Raw genomic sequence first — 23010 nt, 5'->3', positions numbered from 1 at the left:
TTTTATAATAAAGTTTGAATGAAATACAATAAAAATCAAATCAAAGCTCATTCATTGCATACCAAATAAAACAGCTCAGGTTTCAGCTTTGGTTTTAAAGCCAGGAAGAGGACTCACTTGATAAATTTCTGCTGCTACTCAGAATTTCAAAAATGAAAAAAAAAAAATCTGAAAAGGTAACTTACAGTTTGGATTTAAAAGCTGACGTTATCAAGAGAGCAAAGCTGAAAGATTCAAAGAATTATTCAGCAAAATGCAAATATCCATAAAATAAAGAGAAGTTTTCTAGGATGAAAACCATAATCTTACATGTACAGTTTGTTTTTCATGTATGCATGTGGGAAATACTGCATGCAAAAATATTCATATATTACATGTTTCTTTTGCATGAAAAAGTTAGGAAATGGAAGCAAAGCGCAGTTACCACTTTCATGCTCCATAACACTACACATTCATGTGCATATTAAGAGCATAGCTCTTATTGTGTGCATGAGGTTCTTCAAATTCAATGTGCAATCATTAATTTGAAAAACAACAGACCACGCAGATGCAGAAGTCCAATGTCCATGTTGTTAGATTTTTTTTTACTACTGTCAGAACATAAAAGCTGGAGTAAAGGGATCTAGTATATCTTAAGGTTTGACTTGAAAACCAGAGAGCCTCCTCTTATGGGTATTCTCCAGTCCCAAATATAGGTCCAATGTATTTTCAGCATGAAAGGTGTTTTTGTTAATGCCTCACAACATTCTAGAGAAAATTCATGCTCTGTGCCAAAAGCTGTATCAGCAAAGGTGTAAAGGTTCTCTCTGAGGGTTAATTGTGATGATTTCTAGTCCTGGCCAACTTGCATATGGTGACTGTTACAATCAAGCTGGCAATGATTTTTATGTAAATGAGACAATTATCAGAACTATATGTATCTGGTTATTAGGTTATAGGCACTTGGGGGAAATTGGCATCAATATTTGCAAGACAAGCACGTTTTTTCCTTAATGTTCCAAACATTTCTCTCTCTCTTTTTTTTTTTTTTTTTTTTTTTTCTTTTTTCTCTCTAAATAATGATTCTAGGTCAACAGTTTGATGATTAAAAACCAGATCATATAAACAAAAGCTCATTCTTAATCCCTAGAAATATGAACGTTTGGGGTAATTAGCTGTATTGCTGTATTATATTTTTTTTACAGAATCCAGCCAGAGAAGCCACAGTAAAACAAGAAGAACATGAAAAATAGCCTAGAGACTGCAAAAACCTTAGAAAAGGCCAGAAAAGAAGATGTGGGAAGCACGTAGATGTTAAAAAGACAGTTTAACCTCGTATGAAGTAGGTCTTTGAAATAATTGTGTTTTTATTATGCGGTGGGCCTTCCAGTCTTGCTGAAATATCCACTTTTTGGTTCAATTTGGAGGCTGTCAGTGGCGAACCAGCCACTATCCGCCCAGTCTGGAGTTCTGTGGCCAGCTGTCACAATGCATGGCCCAATGTCACATCCCTCAGTAAGGATGTAAAACTGCTTCTCACATGTGTCTAAACTGCCCTCGCTGCGTGTACTGACAGTGGCAAGAATCTGCCTGACCTTGTTTGCTGATCCACATAATTTTAGCATAATTTGTCATAATTTGATTCCTTCATAGCACGTTTTAGCAAATAGACAGTAGCTCTATTACAGAACTTTTTCTGAATTAGTAGCACTGCTGTCACTACAAAGCTGCATGTTATGTTTTGTTTCTACTTGAAATATAGAGGCGTCACTTGAAGACGGGATGAAATGCTGTCCCCACTGACGTTTTGTTGTTGTTCTTTGACAAGATCAGGGTTTAGCCATTGGTTTTTTGTGTTACACAAAGTGCACATTGTATAGAAGGTCTGACTTGCCACAGCCAGAAATCAGGATCCTGGTTATTGGGAAAGCACGGCAATAATAATGATAGCTAGGAGCACAGGTGATTAAAGATCCAGTATTATAAAGTGTTTTAGATACCTGATTAAGTGTTGCCATAAATGCAGGGAGTAAAATGATGTTCTAAGACTGCCTGGGTGAACAACTTGGAGAAATAAGGTTGTGAGTCATGAGTTCAGGATTAAAAACATTTCATGAAAATGAGTGCAAAGACATGCAAGTTAACCTCTCGTGTCCTGATAATGACGTTGGAAATTATTTTGTGCATTGTGATATTGGACTTATGATTGATGGGGAAGTACACTTGTACTTCTCTTAATGTACCTAGGGCAACTCTATTTAAACAGTGGTTTGGGTATCATGTTTTAGATATCTAAATTGGATATTTTTTTATTCTAATAACCACAATTCTATGATCTTCAGGATAGGATCACATTTTGCATTTCTTATCTTTCTATATTCAGGAGAGAATCTGAATTTCATTCATTATAGAAATGCAGGTTTTATCTTTTAGAATGCATTTCTGTAACTGGAAATCAGCTGGGCTAGAAGGAATTTACATTTTTATAGCTTTCTTTTTTTTTTTTAAAAAAAAAAAAGGAAGTAGACGGTTTTATTGGATAAGGGGAAAAAAAAAAAGTTTACTAATTTCTTTGTTTCAATTAAGCAGAAAGATCTCTTCACACAGCATCCTCCATTGCCCTGTAATAAAGTGCAAGCTCAAATTTATGTAAGAAAATGTTACTCCACTATTCTTTAACCAGAAATGTGGCTCTCAGCATCCCACCTAGGAAGATTCCTGTCTGCCTCTTGGCATGTTGGTTTGCAGGCAAGCTTGGGAAAAACTGCTGAGTGAAGACTCCAAGGGAAACTCTGTTCTGTTGCAATGAATGGAGTTTGGCAGTTGGCCTTAAAGGAGCAAGCAATTAACTCTCCTTTCAGCAGGATAGTAAAAAATTTGTTTTAGAAGTGTTGTCTGCTCATGGTTTCCTGAAGGTCTCCCTTACGTCCACACTCACCTGCCACTCAGACCACAAATGCCACTTACGACCTGAGTTGTTTCATGCATGCTACAGCCTCTGCAACCTGCAATGTATCTATTAAATAATGGTAATAAAACTTGCCTACAGAGTTGTGTGTACTTCATGCAAGCTGAGTTGGCGTCATAAGTAAAGCAGTTCTTCCACCTTGTGGTTAAATAGACTACTACTGGCAGCATTTGTACGTCAAAAATCAGGGACTGCATATGAATACAGCTGTTAAACTAACCCATGCACAAAGCCCTACTGTTACCACAGGATCCCTGTGGCAGACCAATGCTATGGATATTAACTAACCCTATTTTGTAAGGTGAATGTCCACATACATGTGTGTGTACACATATATATATATATATAAACACGTATGAACAAATAGATTTGATTGCCCTCTAGCGATCTCAGCCCACAGATGCTCTGAAACCTGGTGTAACAACAGATAAAGAGTGTCTCTTTTAGTTTGCTGGGTTTTAAAAAAATAAATAATAAAAAGCATATTCAAAATAACATGCAAGCTTTGTCACATTGATAACAAGTACTGACATGGGAACAGAGGGTGAGCATGTCACAGATAAAAAAAATGGATCTCTTCAACTAGAGTTTGTGGCCAGTTTCTGCAAGCAATGTTGCTAGAACTAATAGGAACTCTTTGGAGGCAGTGGAAAATTAATCTATGCTTCTTTCCCTATTTCTACTTTCCACACCTATTTTCTGCTTTTTACCTCTGGCTATTGAAGCAATCATATAGTCTTTGTTGTTTGCATCAGGGTACAATTCAGCATGATTGAGCCCAGCGTCCATAGTCAGACAGCACACAGTGCACACTGATTTCAAAAGCAGTAATTAAATGTCAATTTTGTACTAATGCAATAGAGATATATTGAGATATATAATTTTGCAGTAAATGCTGAAGTTTTGCACTGTGTGAAACAGTGGAACACACTGGCTAACAAACTTCAAAGCCAGTAAGTGAATATTAATGTTTTTAATGGTCCTAAATCACACTATTTCTAAAGCAGGATTAGCTTGATTATATAAGAGCAACTGATTTGGTTCAAAAAGGAATAGCAAGGCATGAAAAGAACAAGCTGTTTAATATCTATGTCTGCTTCTCAGATACTGCTGTTCTCTGAAGAGCTATTTATTAATTATATGCCATCCTCCTCCTCGTTCCAGTTGTGACACAGCTGGCACAATTCTAAACTGAGCCCTCTGTAGTAGTAGTAGGTGCATCTCCAAAAGTATAAAAATCAACCCTAGTGTACCAGATTCAAATTTTGTCACTCAGTTTGTGATTGGCTGCCAAAATAGTTACCAAGATAAACTGTCAAAGTCATATCAGGCTGAAATTTGACCCATTGTCTCACATAGCATCACAGTAATCATTCTGCAACAACTGTATCTTCGGCTTCTTTTGGTCTTCTGTTCTGCTGAGTGACAGCTGATTATACAAAGAAGCTGACCTTATGTTCTCTCTATTTTTGGTTGTTATTTGTTTTTACGTTAGGTGGCAAAAAAGGGGCTTTTCACTGCAGCTTTCTAAGAAAACTAGTTTTCATAAACTATTTATTATACCCAGAATTGAATTGCAGTGGCCAATTCCAGCTGTACGACTGTATCCTCATATCTCCAATGCAAGGTTGTTCAGATCCAGAATGGACAAAATATAGAGAGGTAAGCAAAAACTACTGAGTTTTCAGCTTCCATATGTAAATAGACAATTCTATATCTAATTACAAAGTTTATTTTCTTACAGTAGCAAATCAAATTACATTATTGCCTAAGATTATTTTTAAAAACGACAGGAAATCCAGATGCCTGATAGATGGCCCATGCAAATAATCACGTCTTTTTAAAAAAATCTATTTTTATGTTACAGATTAAAAAAAAAAAAAGGCATAAAAAACAGGTGTGACTTTGTATCCTGAGAAGCCCATTTTTAAGTACAGAATTAACAGTGTGGAGGGGAAATAGAGACCCTAGAGTCTGACATTATCTATTTGTCAAAAGAGCAATTACAATAGAAGCAGTAGATTGACAAGCTTCCCCTCAGATTCTTTCAAAAATGCCTAAGCTTGATTTGGCGATAACACCTTTGAGAAGACATCTTACACAGATGCGTAAGATAAGTGGAGTCAACATTTCTCCAAAAGTGCTCATCAGCATCTCCGTTGAGCATAGAGTCTAGACAACTACCTAGACATCTGACTTCTAAATGGCTAAAAGCAGATGAGCTATTTAGATAAGGACAAAGCCATGTTATCCTTTCTAATTTAACAGTGATCTGGCACAGCGATGCTATCAGCATCTCTCACAACAGTTTCCCTTATTTTCGTAAATTTGGCAAAATTCTGGCATTTCACTGCTTGCTTCTACCATCAATCCACTGGACCCCTCTCGCTGATTCCTTGCTCAGACTTCCACAAAATTACTGCTAATTCTTCCCTCTCTTCCTCCAGACGTTGGCGAATCAAGTCAGTGCCCCTGTAGTAAGCCAAGAAGATCTCACTAAAACAACTCCACATAGAATCATACAATCATTTAGGTTGGAAAAGACCTCTAAGATGATTGAGTCCAACCATTAACAGCAAAGCCAGTTGCTTTCTCATTAATTGGAAATGAGTGGGTTAAAACCAGCTTAGATGAACTGGATATTTTAAAATAAGCTCCATCAGACAAGAACTGACTAAAACATTCTCAGTGCCATTGGTAGATGTCTTTGATAACTCTTACTAGAGATGCACAGCTCAGAAGCCTTGATATGGGGTGAAGATAATGCTGGGGAGAAAAAAAAAAAAAAAAAAGAAAAAAAAAAAAGGCAGGAAATGGGTGTGGAAATGGGAATTAGGCCTAGTTATTTTAAACTTAATCTCAGGAAAGAGGGGATTGACTAATCAAACAAACCATACCTAAATGCCTGGAAAATAACGAGATTTGTGGAAGCCACTACGGGTTTCACACTCTATACACTAATTGCTTTGTATCGGTACGTCTATTGGTTTTCCTCTTTCCTCAAACTTCTGTTTACCCTTAGTTTTCAGACAAGGGATAAGTTCCTCTATAAATGCAAATTAGACCAGACAGTATGTTACTACCAGAAACATCTTCAGCAGCAAGTCAATGTGACCGCTTTTCACTTGTTGACACTCCTGTGTGGCATAGAAGTGCACTGATGTGCCAGGGCTTCGTGGACACATGACATAATGTTGCACATTTTTACCAGTGCATTTATATTTTATTAGAGGTTGTGTTAGATCCAGCCTTAGGCGCACAGCACTGTGTGACACCGCTGGCTGCCATTTTGTGCGGGGGTGTGTGGGGAGTTTCTTAATGCAGGGAAAGGTCTAAAAAAATTATTTTCTGTAGATGTAAAAGCACAAAACGGATGAAAAGAGTTTATTCATGTATTTATTTATTTCTTGGAATCTCTTAAACCAAAGCCAGGATCCCTGGCTGCTGAAACATGCGGTCTTCAACACAACTTGCGACCCCGACGCCTCGCCTCCTACGCGCCACTCTCACACCTCATTAAGATGGCGGCCGGCAGCCGAGAGACTACAACTCCCACCGATCCGCGCGCCCCGCCTCCACCACCCGATTGGTTGCGTTGACTGGAAAGGCCCCAATGAGCACCCGCGTTGGCTGGCGGGCGGGCTGTATCCCCTGAGCGGTGCATGCTGGGACTTGTAGTCTCCTCGCCGCAGGGTGTGCGGCGGCGCCGTGGGACGCGGCGCGTGGCAGGAAGCGGAAGGGGCAGGGGGCGGCCGGGCTCAGTCCTGACGTGTCCCTGCCGGGCCGCCGCCACCGCGCTCCTCGCTCCTGACCGGGGCCGCCATGGGCAGTGAGTGCCGGGGGTGGGGGGCTCGGGGGCAGAGGGGTGAAGGGATGAGGGACTGGGGGGCTCGGGGGTGCGGGCTGAGGGGGCGCAGCGCTGCCCCCGCCAGCCCCCAGGCCGCTGGGCCCGCGGCCAGGCCTCGCTGCCCCGCTGTGGGGGTGCCCCCTGGCTTGGTGGGTTTCTCCTCAGGGGAATTCCCGTTTTCTTCGTCCTTTGGAGTGCCCCGTGCTGCCCAGCCCGGGCTCTGGCCGGCACAGAGAGGCAGGGATGGGCTGTCAGGTGGGGGCTGGTCCTGGTGCTGTGGCCAAGGAGCGGTGCTGTTGTCAGTAGGCAGTCGGGGAGGAAATCCAGTGAATTGACCTCTGCGCCTCTCCTATGAAGAAAGGCTGGGAGAGCTGGGGCTGTGCAGCTATAGAAGGGAAGGCTCCATGGGGACTTCATTGTGACCTTTCAGTACTTGAAGGGGACTCAGAAAAGACAGCGACTCTTATTAATCGGTACTGACGTGACAATGGGAATGGTTTTAAACTAAAAGAGAGGAGATTTAGATCAGAGGTAGGAGGACGTTCCTCACTCAGAGAGGAGTGAGGCACTGGAACAGGTTGCCCAGGAGGTTATGGATGCCCCATCCTTGGAGGTGTTCAAGGCCAGGCTGGATGAGGCCCTGGGCAGCCTGATCTAGTGGCAGGTGTCACTGCCTATGGCAGGGGGTTGGAACTGGGTGATCTTTGAGGCCCCTTCCGACCCAGGCCATTCTATGAAAGTCTTCCTAGGCTTGTTAGCATGAGAAGGAACATGCTAGCCTCTTGAAAAGCATCTTAAGCAATCTTTATTTATCTGAGGTGTAGGAGAGGCTCACAGCATTGTTAAGGTTTAAAACCACAATCTGGTGTACCTTCTTCAGGCCAGTAATAGTTTGAAATTAAGAAATGCTAAACTTGCCGCCTTCCACAAATAATTAGAAGGTTATTGGTAGTTTCAGTTCCTCTCAGTTGTCTTAAGCGTTTTAATTCAGTCCAAAATGTATGTGCAGTCTTAGGTTTGCCTTGAGAAGTTTAGCATTAACTGTTCCGAATCAGATCTGATTGCTCGTAGGTGAACTTCTGACATTGCAGATACTGTTCTTTTGTGGTTTGTTTTTTTTTTTTTTTTTCTAAGACGGAGACAGATAGGTTTGACTCTTCTGTTGTAGGAATATGTCCTTTTAACTAGGAGGAGGTCAGTGCATGTGAACTTCTTGAAAGTAACTTGAACTGTTGCACGTGGACAGTGTGTGGGAATTCTTCAGCTGTATGTCCCAAAAGTAACCCCTGAATTGAAGCTGTCTCGGGTTTTGTATTTCTCAAATACCAGGGTAGTTGAGAACCTAGTATGAAATGGAAGTTCAAGGGTATTGATAAACTCGTGCAAAAAAAAAAGTTTTCTCCTTTTTTCAGCCTACTCAACAAAAGGACAAAACTTTTTTTTTTCCCTATTTCCAACCCATATTGTACTTATACGGAGGTGCAGTTAGTGAAGTAAACTTGTAGAGAATAAGGAGATCGTTTAAAAACAAACAAACAAAAGCTTTGTTTGTAACTGCGAGTTTTAACACAAAGAATCCAAATTCAATTTTATTTGAGCTTCTCCCAATGTTCTTTTATCTGTGTATTTATTTTGTCTTTTAACTAATTTCTTTACAGTAAAATTTCTGGAAGTAATCAAGCCCTTCTGTGTTATCCTCCCTGAAATCCAAAAGCCAGAACGGAAGGTAAGTTGGTAACATTTTATTTATAGGTTTATGATTGTGTAATATGAAATGCTTACAGCTTAGTTTGCTTTTTTTTTTTTTTTTTTTTTTTTTTTTTTTTTACCTATGGGAAGAATGGCAATTGTAGGTAAAGTTATTCTTAGTGGAGTGCTTGTGCTAGTCATCCTGTACCATGGATGCTTTTGTGCAGATTTGCTTTTGCCGTAGCAGTGAGATGTTGAAAGCAGCGTGTGTTGGAACACAAACTTGAGTCACTTAAAATAGCAACCTGAAAATCTTTACTCCTTGAGTTCTAATCTAAGATTATTTGTTAAGACAAATTTCTATATATAGACGCGTTTCCCACCCCAGCCCCTCTCTAGAAGCTCTTTCTTGTGAGAATGTAGGACTTGTGTCTCTCAAAGTACTAGAATTACCTTTAATTTGTATAAGCGTGTTTATTTGGATTAAAACTTCGGTAAAGTTTTGGGTTTCTGTAGTGTAAAAGGGATGAACCATTAGTTATTTTATTCAGAAGGCCCTGTACTTTGTCCATTCACAAGAAAATCTTTAATATTTAGTATAATGGTATGAAATACTTTAATATATTGGTATGAAAGTTTACTGATTGACTAGATGTTGTCATATCAACAGTTATATATTTTTTTTTTTCTTTAGATTCAGTTTAAGGAAAAGGTGCTATGGACAGCTATCACGCTCTTCATCTTCTTAGTATGCTGTCAGGTATGCCTCTTTCCTGTGTTTTTTAAAAAGAGCTGAAATGTTTAATGGGTGTTATGAGGGCTCTCAATTTAATCCTGTTTTCTTCTGTTGTCTGGTCATTCAGATTCCTTTATTTGGCATCATGTCATCAGACTCAGCAGATCCCTTCTACTGGATGAGGGTGATTTTGGCTTCGAATAGAGGTATGGTCAGTCTTTCTGGAGGGCATTTTTGTAATGTGAACCAAAATGTTTTTGGACTTGTTCTTAATTTGTGGTCTTTTTCTAATGATGATGAAAAATGGAACAAAGGAAAAAGTTGTTCTGTGTATTATTGTATGAGATTATAAACCACTGTGGCATTGCACAAAGTTGTGCCTTTCCACAAAATGGATTTATGGCTGGTTATATGCAATCTATTAAGTGCAAAAACTAAGGACCATTTTGTGGGGAGAAGGGATTAGCAGAGAGACAGTTCCTAATTACCTGCATTGCTGCCGGTAATGTCTTCCATGTATCTTCCAAGCTTTTTGAATCATATTTCAAACTGTGTTTTCTTGTGTTGTAGTTTTCTGGGTGACGTCCTTGGGTCTGCCTCACAAAATATTAAAATTCTTATCACTTCAATTTATCATAGGGGCCTTTTAATGTGGGTGTTAATTAAGTGTTATAATGAAATATGTGTATAAGTATGTAACTACGAGCACTCCTGAAAAAAAATTCATGTGTGTTTAAAGTTCTAAATAAATAAGTGACTGATCGTCAAAGACAGACAATTCCTACCTTCTCTTATGTACAGGAAAGCTGTTCCTGACAGCAGAAGTCTTTTTCAGTGAATGTAGTTCTTAAGGTACTGAGAAGGACTGCATTACTTACCAATCTGACATTTAATCTGGTTCTGTTATCACTGAAACCTCTTACATTTATGGAGATTTGGAGTTCTATATCGTCTTCATCACAACGCAAGGGGTGGAAAGTCAAACTTTACAAGTAAATATTGGGGTGCACCATCTCCAGGCATCTCTGAAGTTCATTGTGCTGCTTGTGTCTGGCAGGTACGTTGATGGAGCTGGGGATTTCACCTATTGTCACTTCTGGGCTCATCATGCAGCTCTTGGCAGGTGCCAAGATAATTGAAGTTGGTGACACTCCAAAGGACAGAGCTCTCTTCAACGGAGCACAGAAATGTAAGTAACAGCTAGTAGGCCAAGGCAAAATGTTTTAGAGTATCTAACCCTAACAACAGAAACTGCAAACTTAACCTGTGGTGAGCCTGGAGTTAGATGTTTGGGCTTCTGTCATGCTGCGTGTTCACATTGTGCTACTAATTTATTTATTTCAGCAGTAGTTTATGGGCTGCTGTTTGGCTCGTTAGCTTTTATGTTTCCTTTACAAACCTATTTGAAGCTTACATGTACAACTGGTACTGTAATCTCATAAGCAATATATAGACTGTGGGGACCCAAACTTTGAATCATGTTGGTTAACATTAATAGATAGTAATTTTTTTAGGTTAAGATGGTAGTTGTAGTTGTTACTTTGCAGTTTCAAGCATGGCTCTTCTTTAGCAATAAGAGAGAAACAGCTTTTAGATAAACATGAATATTCTCTAGCTATTTTATGTGGCACCACACCTCTTACTGAGCTGTTTACTGGAAAAAAGAATCATAAATAGCTATGGTAATGTCTTAATGTTCTCAGAGTTTTCAATATCTAAAGCCACTTTCAGCAACTTAAAATATTTGCTTCTAAATGTATTTGCTTTTGAAGTCTTTGCGTATTTGTATTTTCAGATATATAGATTTCAGACAAGAAACTTAATTTGCCCTTGAAATCAAATGTCCCGTGACTTATGTATTCCTTCCCAACTTCTACTACTTAGAATTGATTTATATCTTTGGGCAATTAGATAAATATAAAATCTCCAGGACAAATGCATACTTTCTTTTTTGTGTTCTGCAGTGTTTGGAATGATCATTACCATCGGTCAGTCTATTGTCTATGTAATGACTGGAATGTACGGAGACCCGTCTGAGATGGGTGCTGGTATCTGCTTGCTTATCACAATTCAGGTAATTTCTAGTCCTGTTTCCTCTAGTTCTTAGTTTCTTAACAAACAAAATGGGAATGTGAATAATGCTGCTTTGTCATTTTGTTTTTGTGCTGTAGCTTTTTGTTGCTGGATTGATAGTTCTGCTCTTGGATGAGCTCCTACAGAAAGGGTATGGTCTTGGTTCTGGCATCTCCCTCTTCATTGCTACCAATATCTGTGAGACTATTGTGTGGAAGGCATTCAGCCCCACCACCGTGAACACAGGACGAGGTAATATGGCATAGTCTTTTCTTTATTTACATTAGAGTTTAATTATTATATGAAACATAATAAACCAAGTTACTTTCCCCTCTGGTCTTTTAAAATTCCAACTCTATACATTATATAGAGTAGTACAGTGGAAAAAAAACTTTTTTTTGAAACAACTTTGTAAATGTCAATTTTTTTAGAGAGCTATAAAATTATCCCATTTGGTCCTTGGATATCAATTAGTTTCTAGGCTGCTACAGGGGGATTTCCAAAAATTCTTGGAAAGAATACAACTGATGTGAAGAATGACAGTTACAAAACTGTGTCTTCAAGGTGAAAAAGCTTGGGGAAATTCCAGTATCAATCTTGTATTTTGGAAGGATGTCTACTGGGACAAAGCGCTCAAGTCTGGAGATAAACCAAACGCATGTAACTTGATTTTTCTTTTTCTTTCTAAGGCATGGAATTTGAGGGTGCTATCATTGCTCTGTTCCATCTTCTGGCTACTCGTACAGACAAAGTCAGAGCTCTCCGTGAGGCCTTTTACCGTCAGAATCTCCCCAACCTTATGAATCTGATTGCCACCATCTTTGTGTTTGCTATCGTAATTTACTTCCAGGTCAGTTGGAATAAAGAGGACTGTAGAACTGTTTGTATGGGAAAAGATCTGTAACCTGCTGCTTCTTACAAGAAGTTATATTTTCACTTTTCAGAAGATTCATTTTTATGTCTGCAACATCTACGTGTTCATTTAATAGTACCTTATTTTAATCAGTTTCCATGATTACTGTAGTCATTTGAAAAATGTGAGAGCTGCTGGGGGTGGTGGTAAATGTGTGTGTGTAATGTAGCCTAACAAAACTGCTGTTGCTTTTTTGCTGGAAAATGCTTTGAAGTCTTTAAGTCTGTGTATCAGTTACTTGATTGTTGCAGGGAGCTACTGGAGAACATCAGAAGTTTTGAGTAGTTTTATGTTTCTTTTCCTGGACACTATGTTACATCTTCTTGCAACTTTAGAACTCTTCTGACATCAGTCTTTCATATCTTGTGTGAATTTAGACAACCTTGCAGGCTTTCAGGCCCCTTGCAAAAGTGTTTTCACAGGTAGCCCTGTGGATAGACTATGTGTACTTGCAAAAATTGATTGCATGTTGTTTTCTGTTGCTGTCAAAGCTTTGCACATGCAATTCATCACCTGCAGAATAGGTTCATGTCATCAAGGTATAATGTGGGACTTTCCTTTGGAAACTTTTCAGGGCTTCAGAGTGGATCTTCCTATCAAATCTGCTCGCTACCGTGGCCAGTACAACACCTACCCTATCAAGTTGTTCTATACTTCCAACATTCCCATTATTCTTCAGTCTGCTCTGGTGTCAAACTTGTACGTCATCTCCCAGATGCTTTCTGCACGCTTCAGTGGCAACTTACTGGTTAGCCTGCTGGGCACTTGGTCTGTGAGTATTATTCCTTTTAATCTTGCATACAGCTCTGTAAGAGTGCCGTTAACATGCGTAATTGAAGGGATGGTCTCTGTAAAGATAAAAGCACGTTTCTACAGGTGTCAGGTACACTGAAGCTCCTAGATTAGTAATTTGTTTAAATTGGTGGAATATGAGACTTGCTGTGATGAGTGTAGATGTTAAGTCTCCATTTAACTAGGGTGGGTATTTTTACTGTTCCTTATTGTTTTGTTTCCACATTAGAAACTGCTTATGGTAGTAAAGTTTTATCTTTGTGTGCTGCTGTAAAGACAGTGATATACAGTGACATGAAGGTGATACATAACTCCAGTCTTAGCTTAATTGCTAAGAAATAGTGAGAAAATTGTTGACTGCTTGCTTCCTTCTTCTAGGACACGTCATCTGGTGGCCCTGCTCGTGCTTATCCTGTTGGTGGACTTTGTTATTATTTGTCACCTCCAGAGTCCTTTTCTTCAGTGTTAGAAGACCCCGTCCATGCAGTTGTTTATATTGTATTTATGTTGGGCTCCTGTGCTTTCTTCTCTAAAACATGGATCGAAGTCTCTGGCTCCTCTGCCAAAGATGTAAGTTTAAAATGACAAATGATGTAAGCCTACATGATGCAAACAGAGGGGCTGTTGTAAAATAAGTGCTGACTTTCTCCTGAAAGAGCTGTTAGGCCAGTAATCACCTTAGTAATATTTATCATTTATATATATAGTGAATTTGATTCTGGATCAGAAAGGGCTTTTTTTTTTTTTTTTTTTTTTAAGTGGGGACGATGGAGGTAGAATGCATGGTAGATTGCTTTTTTTTTTTCAAAAGCAACAACAGGTATGCCAGACAGGAACAGGCATAAAAAGTTCTCCATTTGTTTTGGGGAAGGTTAACTGGAAGTTGCTCTTTTTAATTAGAGGGACCTGATAAGACAATGTAGTGCAGGGTACTAATGTACCTGTGACTAGCTTTATAAATTTCCATTTGCTACAAGATATTCAATACTCAGCAACTATATCAGTCAAATTGGAAAACAAGGTGGGAAATAGTTGTCATCATGGTACGCTTGTATTGTGGTTTGGGGTAGGAGATCAAGTTTGACAGCCAGATGGAATGGTTTAATCTATTCTTTAAGAAATATGTGATAGTTGTTGTATAGCTACTGTTAGCAATATGAATACTCGCTCAGCCTTGCATCCAGCTGCTTGTTATCAGACGTGTAGGGAGGCAGTCATGGGTAAGTATAGCTAGATTTTCTTTCAGCTTAAACCAACATACAACTTGTAACACTTCAGTATAGTTTCTGGGTACTGGAGAAAAGTTATAAACAACATCAAAAATAAAAATTGATGAATCATTACCTACAATTGCAGAAACACAGTTAAAGATTGATGTGCCAAGAAGGCATTCTTTGTCAGTCACTTCATTTCTAATATGGTCCCACAAATAAATAGTTAACTCAACTGATTGTGGGAAACTGAACTGTAAGAATGGACACTTCATGGAATGTTTTTACTAATGTCCACTAAATCCTAACTAGGAGATGGTAGGTAGCAAAACAGGAACTGAATTACATGTAGGATAGCCTATCAGTTTCTGCATTTTCCTTTTTTCAATAGGACTAGAATTATCCAAAAAGCTTTGCATAATTGACATCATGGAGAAGTGCCTGTGACTGCAGTCTATCCAAAGTTAAAGTACTGGATATTTTTTAATCAGACCAACAATATACAGTAAAATAACAAAACCACCATTTACTTGAAATGTCTTGCTTCTGGTTTCTCATAATGTTAGATTCTGTGGCTCTGGCAAATGGCACTAAAGTAACTCGTTCTGTTTCTTGATTCAATACAGGTTGCCAAACAATTGAAAGAACAACAAATGGTAATGCGAGGCCACAGAGAAACTTCAATGGTACATGAACTAAACAGGTAAGCTATGCATTTCATTGGTTATTTATGCAAAGTGTTACAGGAAAGCACACTGAAAATTTTGCTTTGAGTTCTGTTTTCTGGACCCCAGAGCATGGCTATTCTTCAAGCTTTGTTGCATGCATGAGACACAGAATACAGCTTCATTAATAGCTGGATTTGCACAACATGCAGCCTTGCAGTTAGAAAATGTGCCTGAATAGTGAGGGTTTGTCTATACTTTACTGCTTCAAACTGATGAATGGTATTTTTAATGTAATTGTTAACGTCTTGAGGGTACTTCTTTCAGAGTAATCATTTTTAAAATTAGTAGCTACTTAAATACAGTAACTGTAAAAGTAGGCAGTGGTTGATCGCTAGCTTTTTTGATTACAGGGTGGGACCTGTGTGCCCTTCATGTTACAGAAATGTTATTGCAACTTTACGTTTGAGTCATCTGCAAATGACTTGAAGATCTAGTAGCCATAAATTTACGCTTAATTACTAGGTAGAATGGAATACTTCCTTGTCTTAGCTTAGCATGTTTCTCCCTTCCAGTCAGGTTGAATTTTCCTAGTACACTATTGCACGTGCCTTATCTTGGATTGGTGGACCTAGAACAGTAAAGAATATCCTGCCATTGTATTTTTTTTCACTTGTATAATTTGTGTTTTTAAAGCACCTGATTTAGATTATCTATGCAGTCATTTCTCTGTGGGGTTGTTTATTTTATGGGAAAAACTAGCCTCTGATTTAGGTACCTCCCATAGGATTAGCAGTATATGGCAACTATTACATTTGAAATATCCCGAGCAAGCTCTAAGGGTACCTTTTCTATTCCCACCTTGTTTTACAGGTACATCCCTACAGCTGCTGCATTTGGTGGTCTCTGTATTGGCGCCCTCTCTGTGTTGGCAGACTTCCTTGGGGCAATTGGGTCTGGAACTGGAATCTTGCTCGCTGTCACTATCATTTATCAGTACTTTGAAATTTTTGTAAAGGAACAGAGTGAAGTTGGCAGTATGGGAGCTCTTCTTTTCTAAACCTAGCTTCTCATGGACCCAGGAAAGGGGAGAAACACTCTCAAAAGTGTCCATTCAGATGCAAAGAAGTAATGTAAACTTGATAATGTCATTCTATAGGAACACGTATTTTAATAATGTTTCCAGAGCGCATTCCCTTATGTTCAAACTTTTCTAGCATACTGTTTGCATTTTATAGATTGCTGGGGGAAAATGTGCAAAAAAAATTTTTTTTAAGAAAATTGTTTTTTTTTAATTATGTATTAAGAGAATCAGCTTTCTGAATTGGATTTCGTTCAATGACTCTTGAATTTTTTCATCCCTTTGAAAATTAGTATACCTGAAGCCTTTGCAGGTTTTAATAAATGATTGTGGGGAGGGTTGAATGTTTGGAAAGGATTTTTTTTTTTTTCTCCCCCATTAAACATGTCTTTGTAGCTCCTTTGCAGTAGTGGCGAGAAATCTCTCCCCCTAATGCTTGAGTTCCATAATTATGGTTGTAAGCACAAACAGTGTTTAAAATGTTCAGTTTCGTGGGGTCTTTTTTGTTCAAATATGGCAGATTTGGGAGGCAGTTGTTTCTTTTCACTAAACGTTATCTGTAATTCCAAATGTCTTGTCGTGTAATTACTGAGCTAGACCTTGACAGATGTTGAATATTGGCTTGAGATTGTTGTCAAGTTTTGGTAAGAGATAGGAATGTCATCTTTCCTGTCCCCCCTCTTCCATAAGCAGAAAACTCAGGTGAATCGGGATTCTGCCAGAGTCTGTGCCTAGGAGTTGCACCTTGTGAAACTTGGTAATACTGGCAGCTTTGTAAAAACCTTTTAATTAGTTCTCCTTGCCATTAACTGTAGTCCTCGTTCTGATGCTAGCTGAAAGAAATGGATGTTATGGCTGATTAGATGCATATCTGCTTGTACCCTTTGCAAAAGGTAGTTTTCATCGATTTAAAAGAAAAAAAAATGGTCTTGTAGCAATCAGGACATTATCTGACTACTCATATCTAGTGAATTTGGAGTCTTACTCATATCACACAGTGTGAAAGAATGTATGTACTTGTCTCCTTTTTCTATAGTCACAATGGAGGCTTTTCCATCCTATAATCTCATGGACTTGAATGGTGCATAAAAAAAATACTTTTTCAGAAGGTATTGGGACTCCTTGTTCAACATCATACCTTCAAAATGGAGAACTTTATAAAAGGCTTCAATGGACCAGAATAATCCTTAAGTTTCCTTTTTTTTTTTTTTTTTTTAGTTTGTCAATACTAATTAGGTGGCTAGGACCAAATGGTAATATTCATGTATGAGTCTTGTAAATATAATTCTCCATCAGTATTGGACAACACAGAAACCAGAATAAGTTGCAATGTTGGAATGTTTCTCAACACTGCATCAACATGCCTTCTGTGCATAGTTGAATGTTGTGCTGACTGACAGCACATGAATTACTTTTTCTGCTCGGAGTGATGGGACTACTCGGCTATGTACCCAAGGAGCATGGATGACACCTAGAAACACTTGTTAATGCACTGAGCTCAGATACCAAATGCGTGAGAATTCTGCAAATGCAGATGAGATTCACTTCTATGGATAGGTTTAAGTCCTGGGGAAAGGATCACAATTGGAAAAGGAACAGAAGTATTGAGATAAAAATATCTGTGAAATGCTTACTACCAACTGTTCATTATTAATTCACACTATGTTCTGTAATTTTCCTGTATTTTATAAAATACTGGCATGCCACAGCACAATTTTGATGTGAAGTCAGGGACAGTTCAAAAGTGGCTTTAAAGGGAGAGGGAGGGAGTATGGTGTGGTTCTTTTTTTTTTTTTCAGGAAGCCCAATGTCATTTTTTTTTTATTTGTAATAAAAAGGACTCCACTTCTGGGTATGCAGTTCTGGCTGGGCTGGAGCTGTACTTATATTTTTGGTCATATCAGCTGTTTGAACTGGTTGCAGTTTAGACCATCAGCTCTTGAGTGTCTAAGCAGCACTTGTTCTATGCATCTGTATTTTTGTTGTCTTGTGCTGAAGTCTTTGTTATCAAGCAGCTATGTCCTCAAAGCAGGACCTGCTGATCGTACAGTGGATGTTCACAAAAAGAAATAATGCCTAAACAATCTGCTTTATACTGAAATAAAGTACATCTTTGGAGCTAATGTTTGGCTTTTAGTGCTTTGAATACCCTTACAATTCTAGGAATTGTTGAATGCTGTTACCTGCCCAAAATACCATGAAAGCGATCCCTCTGAAAACAGCTGTTTAGAGGGTCCGTGTAACATAAAGAAAGTTTGTACTTGCTCCAAGACCTCCTCTTAACAATAGCTTGCCAAAATAACAAAGCCTTACGTATTCCTCTGGGCTTTCCTGTTCCAGAAGAGAGATTTCAAAAAGTGCTTCACAAGTAAATAGCAGGAGAGCAAAAAATGGTATATCGGTTAGCAAGCTTTTTTTGTATCAAACATAGTACCTGTCCTTTTTTTTTTTATATGACACTAATACTAGGCATTAATAAATGCATTAATTGCAACAAAACTCGAGGGCTGATGCTACCTCAGTATTGTTTTGCCCTCTGAGTTTTTGAACTGAAGTTGGAGTAAGTATTAAACAATCAAACACAACAACATAGATACCTAACCTAACTTAAATACCATTTGCAAGAAATGCAGACAAGATTTTGGTCGCTTTTGAAGTCATTTTAAACAGTACATGGGTTTCTTCCTTGCTGTTCTTCTATGAAAGTTGCATTAATAACCTGCAAGAATATTATGTGATCACATCTATGATCACAGAAGTAAATGAAGTTAGTGCAGAGGTGATCAGTTACCCACAAGAGAGCTAGTTGAAATACTAATGCTAAAGCGAAGTTTGAAATCCTTTCTGCTGGCAGCATTTTAAGTGAAATTCTTTGTGTAGCTTTTTGTTCTTCACAGCAGGTTTCATGTGAAAGATCATAAAGCTTGTGCTGCTACATAAGCGATGGATGTTTGATTTCTGTCGCTTTTATTTAGGAAGCTTTAAATATACTCCAGATTCTTTAGCAGTTCACCTGTACTAAGGCCTCTCTCCATGTAGTTTTGAGGCAGGAAAAGGTCCCATTGTTTATCAAGCTCGACTTTTTTTTGTTGTTGTTGTGGGATATTCTTTTTTTTTTTTAATCCTTTTGGCTGCAACTGTAAAGGTTGTTGCTTTACTTTGTGGAAGGTTCCATGACTGCATTCCCTAGATTTCTTCCAAGGATAGCCCTGTCCATACACTGTATATGTGTGATCATTTGTGAAAATAGATTTAGCAACAAGCTTTCAGTAAAGGAGGAGGCAGAGTAACTTTTTCCCTAATTGTTCTTCATTGCAGCAAAGACTACCAAGCCTTATGTCGCCTTGATTATTTTTTTTGCTGATTTTGGGGAGCTTCTCACAAGTTTTTGTAAAGCTGCTACTTGCTTACTGACATTGTGTGACATAAATGATGCATCCTGACTGCCCCAAATGCTAAAACACATGTATCCTTGTGCGCTGGCTGAGCTGCTGCGTCATTCCCGCAGCTCATGCACATCTCCCCAAATGCATGCTGGCTGCTGGGTGTTCGCCCCAACAAAGAAGGGGCTTTCAGAAGAAGTGGCCGGGGAGGGAGACCACTGACATCTCTGAAACTTCTGTTCGGTATGTGGCTCGGATGGCCTGCTGTCTCGGTTTCTCTCTCGCTGTTCTCTCTGCCAGCTTTCTGACATGAAACTCCAGCCTTCGCCTGCTTCCTGCCTGGAAAGGTCACGGTTTGAACCGCGGCCAGCAGCGAGCGGCGGTGCTGGCACCCTCCCAGCTGCACAGGGAGATGTGCAGGTGTTCAAACAATGCCTGCTTGTTAGGGGGGCTCGGGCCTGTGAAACCCGGGCCCCTCCAGCTTCATCAAGTCTCCCTGAAGGACGGGTGCTGGCATGCTGAAGGGGAGCGTTTGCCCGCCTGGTGGCAATGTTACACTGCAATTCAAGGCACCAGGTTCTGCAATTTGGAAGAGAGCAGTAAAATAAGCATTACATCTGTACCGAATGTGTGTTCTCTCTCTCTCTTTTTTTTTTTTTTTTTTTTCCACTTTGCTGTGATGCTGATGGGTGTCATACAGTGTAAAAAGTTTGGGAACAGAGTTCACCAATGTTTCTTTGTAGGTTCTAGAATCAGGGCCAAGCTTCAGGTGGTTTTAATCTGAAATGCTAAAAACGATCTCTTCCTTTTATAGCGTTTATAGATACTTAGAATATTGTCTAATATTTTTCAAGCCTTCTAAGTGTCGAAGAGGTGCTGTGTTACAGCTACTTAGTCTGCTCAATATTGCTATACAATTTAAGCCTAGATTGAGACGGTCAATGGGATTGGAAAGAAGGCAAGAAAAGAAGCATTTAAAAACAAAATCAATATTCTAAGCTGGGGACCTAATTAGTCAGCTAGACTTTAAGCTGCTGTTTTATAGCATGCGACTGCATGGATCTGCTAAAATTGAAACTCTTCAGCGGGCCAGGTTCTAACAATCCTCTGGCTATTGCTGATGTGATGCTGGCCAAGCTGGCAGCGCTTGGCAGAAAGGAAATACCCTGACAATTGGCACCTCCTTTGGCAGTTGTATGAGAGGGGCTGGAGGCTGAATGAGCACAGACATGATATACTTTGTCATTGCAGAACGGGCTGTCAGAGATGGGATGCCTACTCAGATATTCCTTGCTGGAGAACAAGATGACTGGGCCAGTCAATCTAGCAGCAATATGAATACCTGAGAGCTTACAATAGGAGCAAATAAAACAAAAGAACAGTTAGGATATCATTTTTTTTAAGCTATGTTTCAGATCTTTTCGCATTGCCTTAGAGAAAATCAGGATGCGTGGCACATGTATCAGCCCGGATTCCTCTTCTCATAGATTAAGGCTAAGGTAGATGGTTCCAAAACCAGCGTGAGCACTGCTGCAGGAGTATTAGCCATCTGAGATGGCTCTTACCCACGTTAATCCTCAGCATGCCTTTAGCCAGTTGATGTTCTTACAGCTTTGGTGGGTCACTTCTGTATACCTGTGGTGTGAAGCTGTATAAAAGAAAAAGGCAGCTCCAGGCATTCAGGGGCAGAAAACTTAGCGAGAAGAATATTTTACACAATTAGCATCATGATGTAAGTGTGACAACTCACACTTGTTTAAATTGCCTTTTTTTTTTTTTTTTTGCCAGCAAAAGAACAAAGAATTGCTGCTGCTGGATTCCAAAGGGCTGCAGAGCTGTGCCTGATGCAGCTAGTGCAAAGGCTCACCCTGGCCACAGGTGTAGTCATTTTTATGATGATTTGGGACTGCAGAGCTCAGCTGTGGGGAACAGGTGGTGCAAGCGGGGTGAGAAGTGATAGCAATGTGAAGGAGCTGTCGGGAGAAGTAACACAGGGGCTAAGGCAGTGAGGAGAGAAGATGTGAGGCTGATTTGTGTTGGTGTGATGTCTCTGCACATAAGAGGAGCACCACTAAGAATACTCCCAAGCCCCAGGATTTTGCTGGCAACAAACTGTGAGTGCCTTATGGTGATGAGGGTTAAGGTCATAAAGGGGTATCTGCCTGTTGGATTTCCTCAGTAAGAGAAAGCCATGAATACCTGTGTGCTGTAGAAATTGATGTTTTTTTTATTGTTAGTATCCTAGACTGGCCTGCTATTTCCTTTCCCATGTAGAAAGTTGTCTTTACTTTCTGTGGCTGTAGAGCTTGTGAGATATGGATATTTATTAAAAACATTCAGAAAGCAACTTAATTCTCTAAGGCTTCTTGAGGACAGAGTTTGAACTGGTGATTTTTTTTTTTTTTTCTCTTAAAAAAAAATAACACAAATTTGTGTTACAGTTTAATCAGGCCACTCTTGCTTTGCATAGTCCTTGGCCAGAAGAGAGATTTAGAAAGGGCACATTTTAACTTTCTTAGGTAGGTAGATAAAGAACTGTATTTTATTAGCTCAGTTCCTCCTGTTTCTTGAGTAGTATGGGCTGTTGGAAGCAAGCCATTGTTTGGGTGACATCTTACCTCATTTAATGATGATGCCTAAGCCTAACACAACTTTCTCTAAGTGATGCAGTGCTGCTATTCTTACTTAGTTTTAAACACTTGCATCTGTCCTTTTATAGTGGATAGTAGGAAGTTTGCATGATCCTTTAAACTGTAATGGCAAAAGGTATCTCATTCCAGTTGTATGGTAAATACACCAAAGGGTTTCTGGTTTTATGAAGTGGATTCTCAGTTGTTATTTGCATTGAGAGTTGCTCGTTTTGCGTGGGAGTACACATTTTGTTGGGTGGTGGTTGTAATTACAGCATGAGAGAAATCTTGGCTCTGAAGATTTCAGTCTGACTTTAAAAAAAATAAAACAAAAAAGTAGGGATGGAAATAAAGCAATGGTGCAGAGAATGAAGGCTAGGTCTTGTCTCTGGTCAGCCAGCTGATTCCTGCAAGAGTCCTGACTCAAATGTGTGTATGTGCCGTGCCGTTCCTATACTTGTCTTCCCTTTTCCATTGATGTTGTCCCTCCTTGAAGCACGTGGAAGAAATGCCAACTCTGTAGAAATTGAAACACAGATCCAAACTGCACACATACATGCATATAAAATAGGTGTCTTTTAAACATAACCATCAGCTTCTAATTAATGAAATAGTGCGCTTCATTGTGTCCTTAAGCCGAAAATCAGTGTGTCAGCAGCGAGCTCAAGCCTGTAGTAAGAAGAGGGTCAGAGAATCAAGTGGTCTGTGTGCCAGCGTGGTCATGCTTTTCTTTGTTCCTGTGGAATTGGTGAGAGATCACAGCCTTGATGTTATTTCATCCTTGTAGAATATCTGTACTTCGCCAGAGAGCGTTTCCGTTATGCATAGTTCATTAAGCAATGGTCAGAGCTTTGAGTGCTTGCAATTCATCAAGTTTAACACTTTACGTTTACTATAAGAGAAGGCAAGACTGCGTTTCTCTCTGTTCTCAGTTCTTAAAAGTATTTACTATAAAATCAACTGGAATCTGTGCCCTCTGACTAAGAAGAGGTGACAGATTGATGCTGGTGGGGTTCTCAAAGGTGTCATCAAAGAAATAATGA

The 23010-nt window shown here is 39.3% G+C and overlaps 1 protein-coding gene across 1 annotated transcript; it reads left to right on the top strand.

Moving 5' to 3' along the window:
* Positions 1–6681: 6681 nt before the first annotated feature.
* SEC61A1 (SEC61 translocon subunit alpha 1) lies at positions 6682–18077 on the top strand. The gene is made up of 12 exons (XM_032194059.1): positions 6682–6776; positions 8453–8520; positions 9178–9243; positions 9347–9425; positions 10277–10408; positions 11184–11293; positions 11391–11544; positions 11982–12142; positions 12780–12977; positions 13376–13567; positions 14835–14911; positions 15747–18077. The coding sequence occupies exons 1-12, from the start codon at positions 6770–6772 to the stop codon at positions 15931–15933; spliced, it is 1431 nt and encodes a 476-aa protein (XP_032049950.1). The 5' UTR covers positions 6682–6769; the 3' UTR covers positions 15934–18077.
* The last annotated feature ends 4933 nt before the right edge of the window (positions 18078–23010 follow it).

Source organism: Aythya fuligula, chromosome 10, assembly GCF_009819795.1.
Source record: "Aythya fuligula isolate bAytFul2 chromosome 10, bAytFul2.pri, whole genome shotgun sequence".
NCBI classification, from domain to species: Eukaryota; Metazoa; Chordata; class Aves; order Anseriformes; family Anatidae; genus Aythya; species Aythya fuligula.
This window is presented reverse-complemented; position numbering and strand designations above follow the sequence as displayed.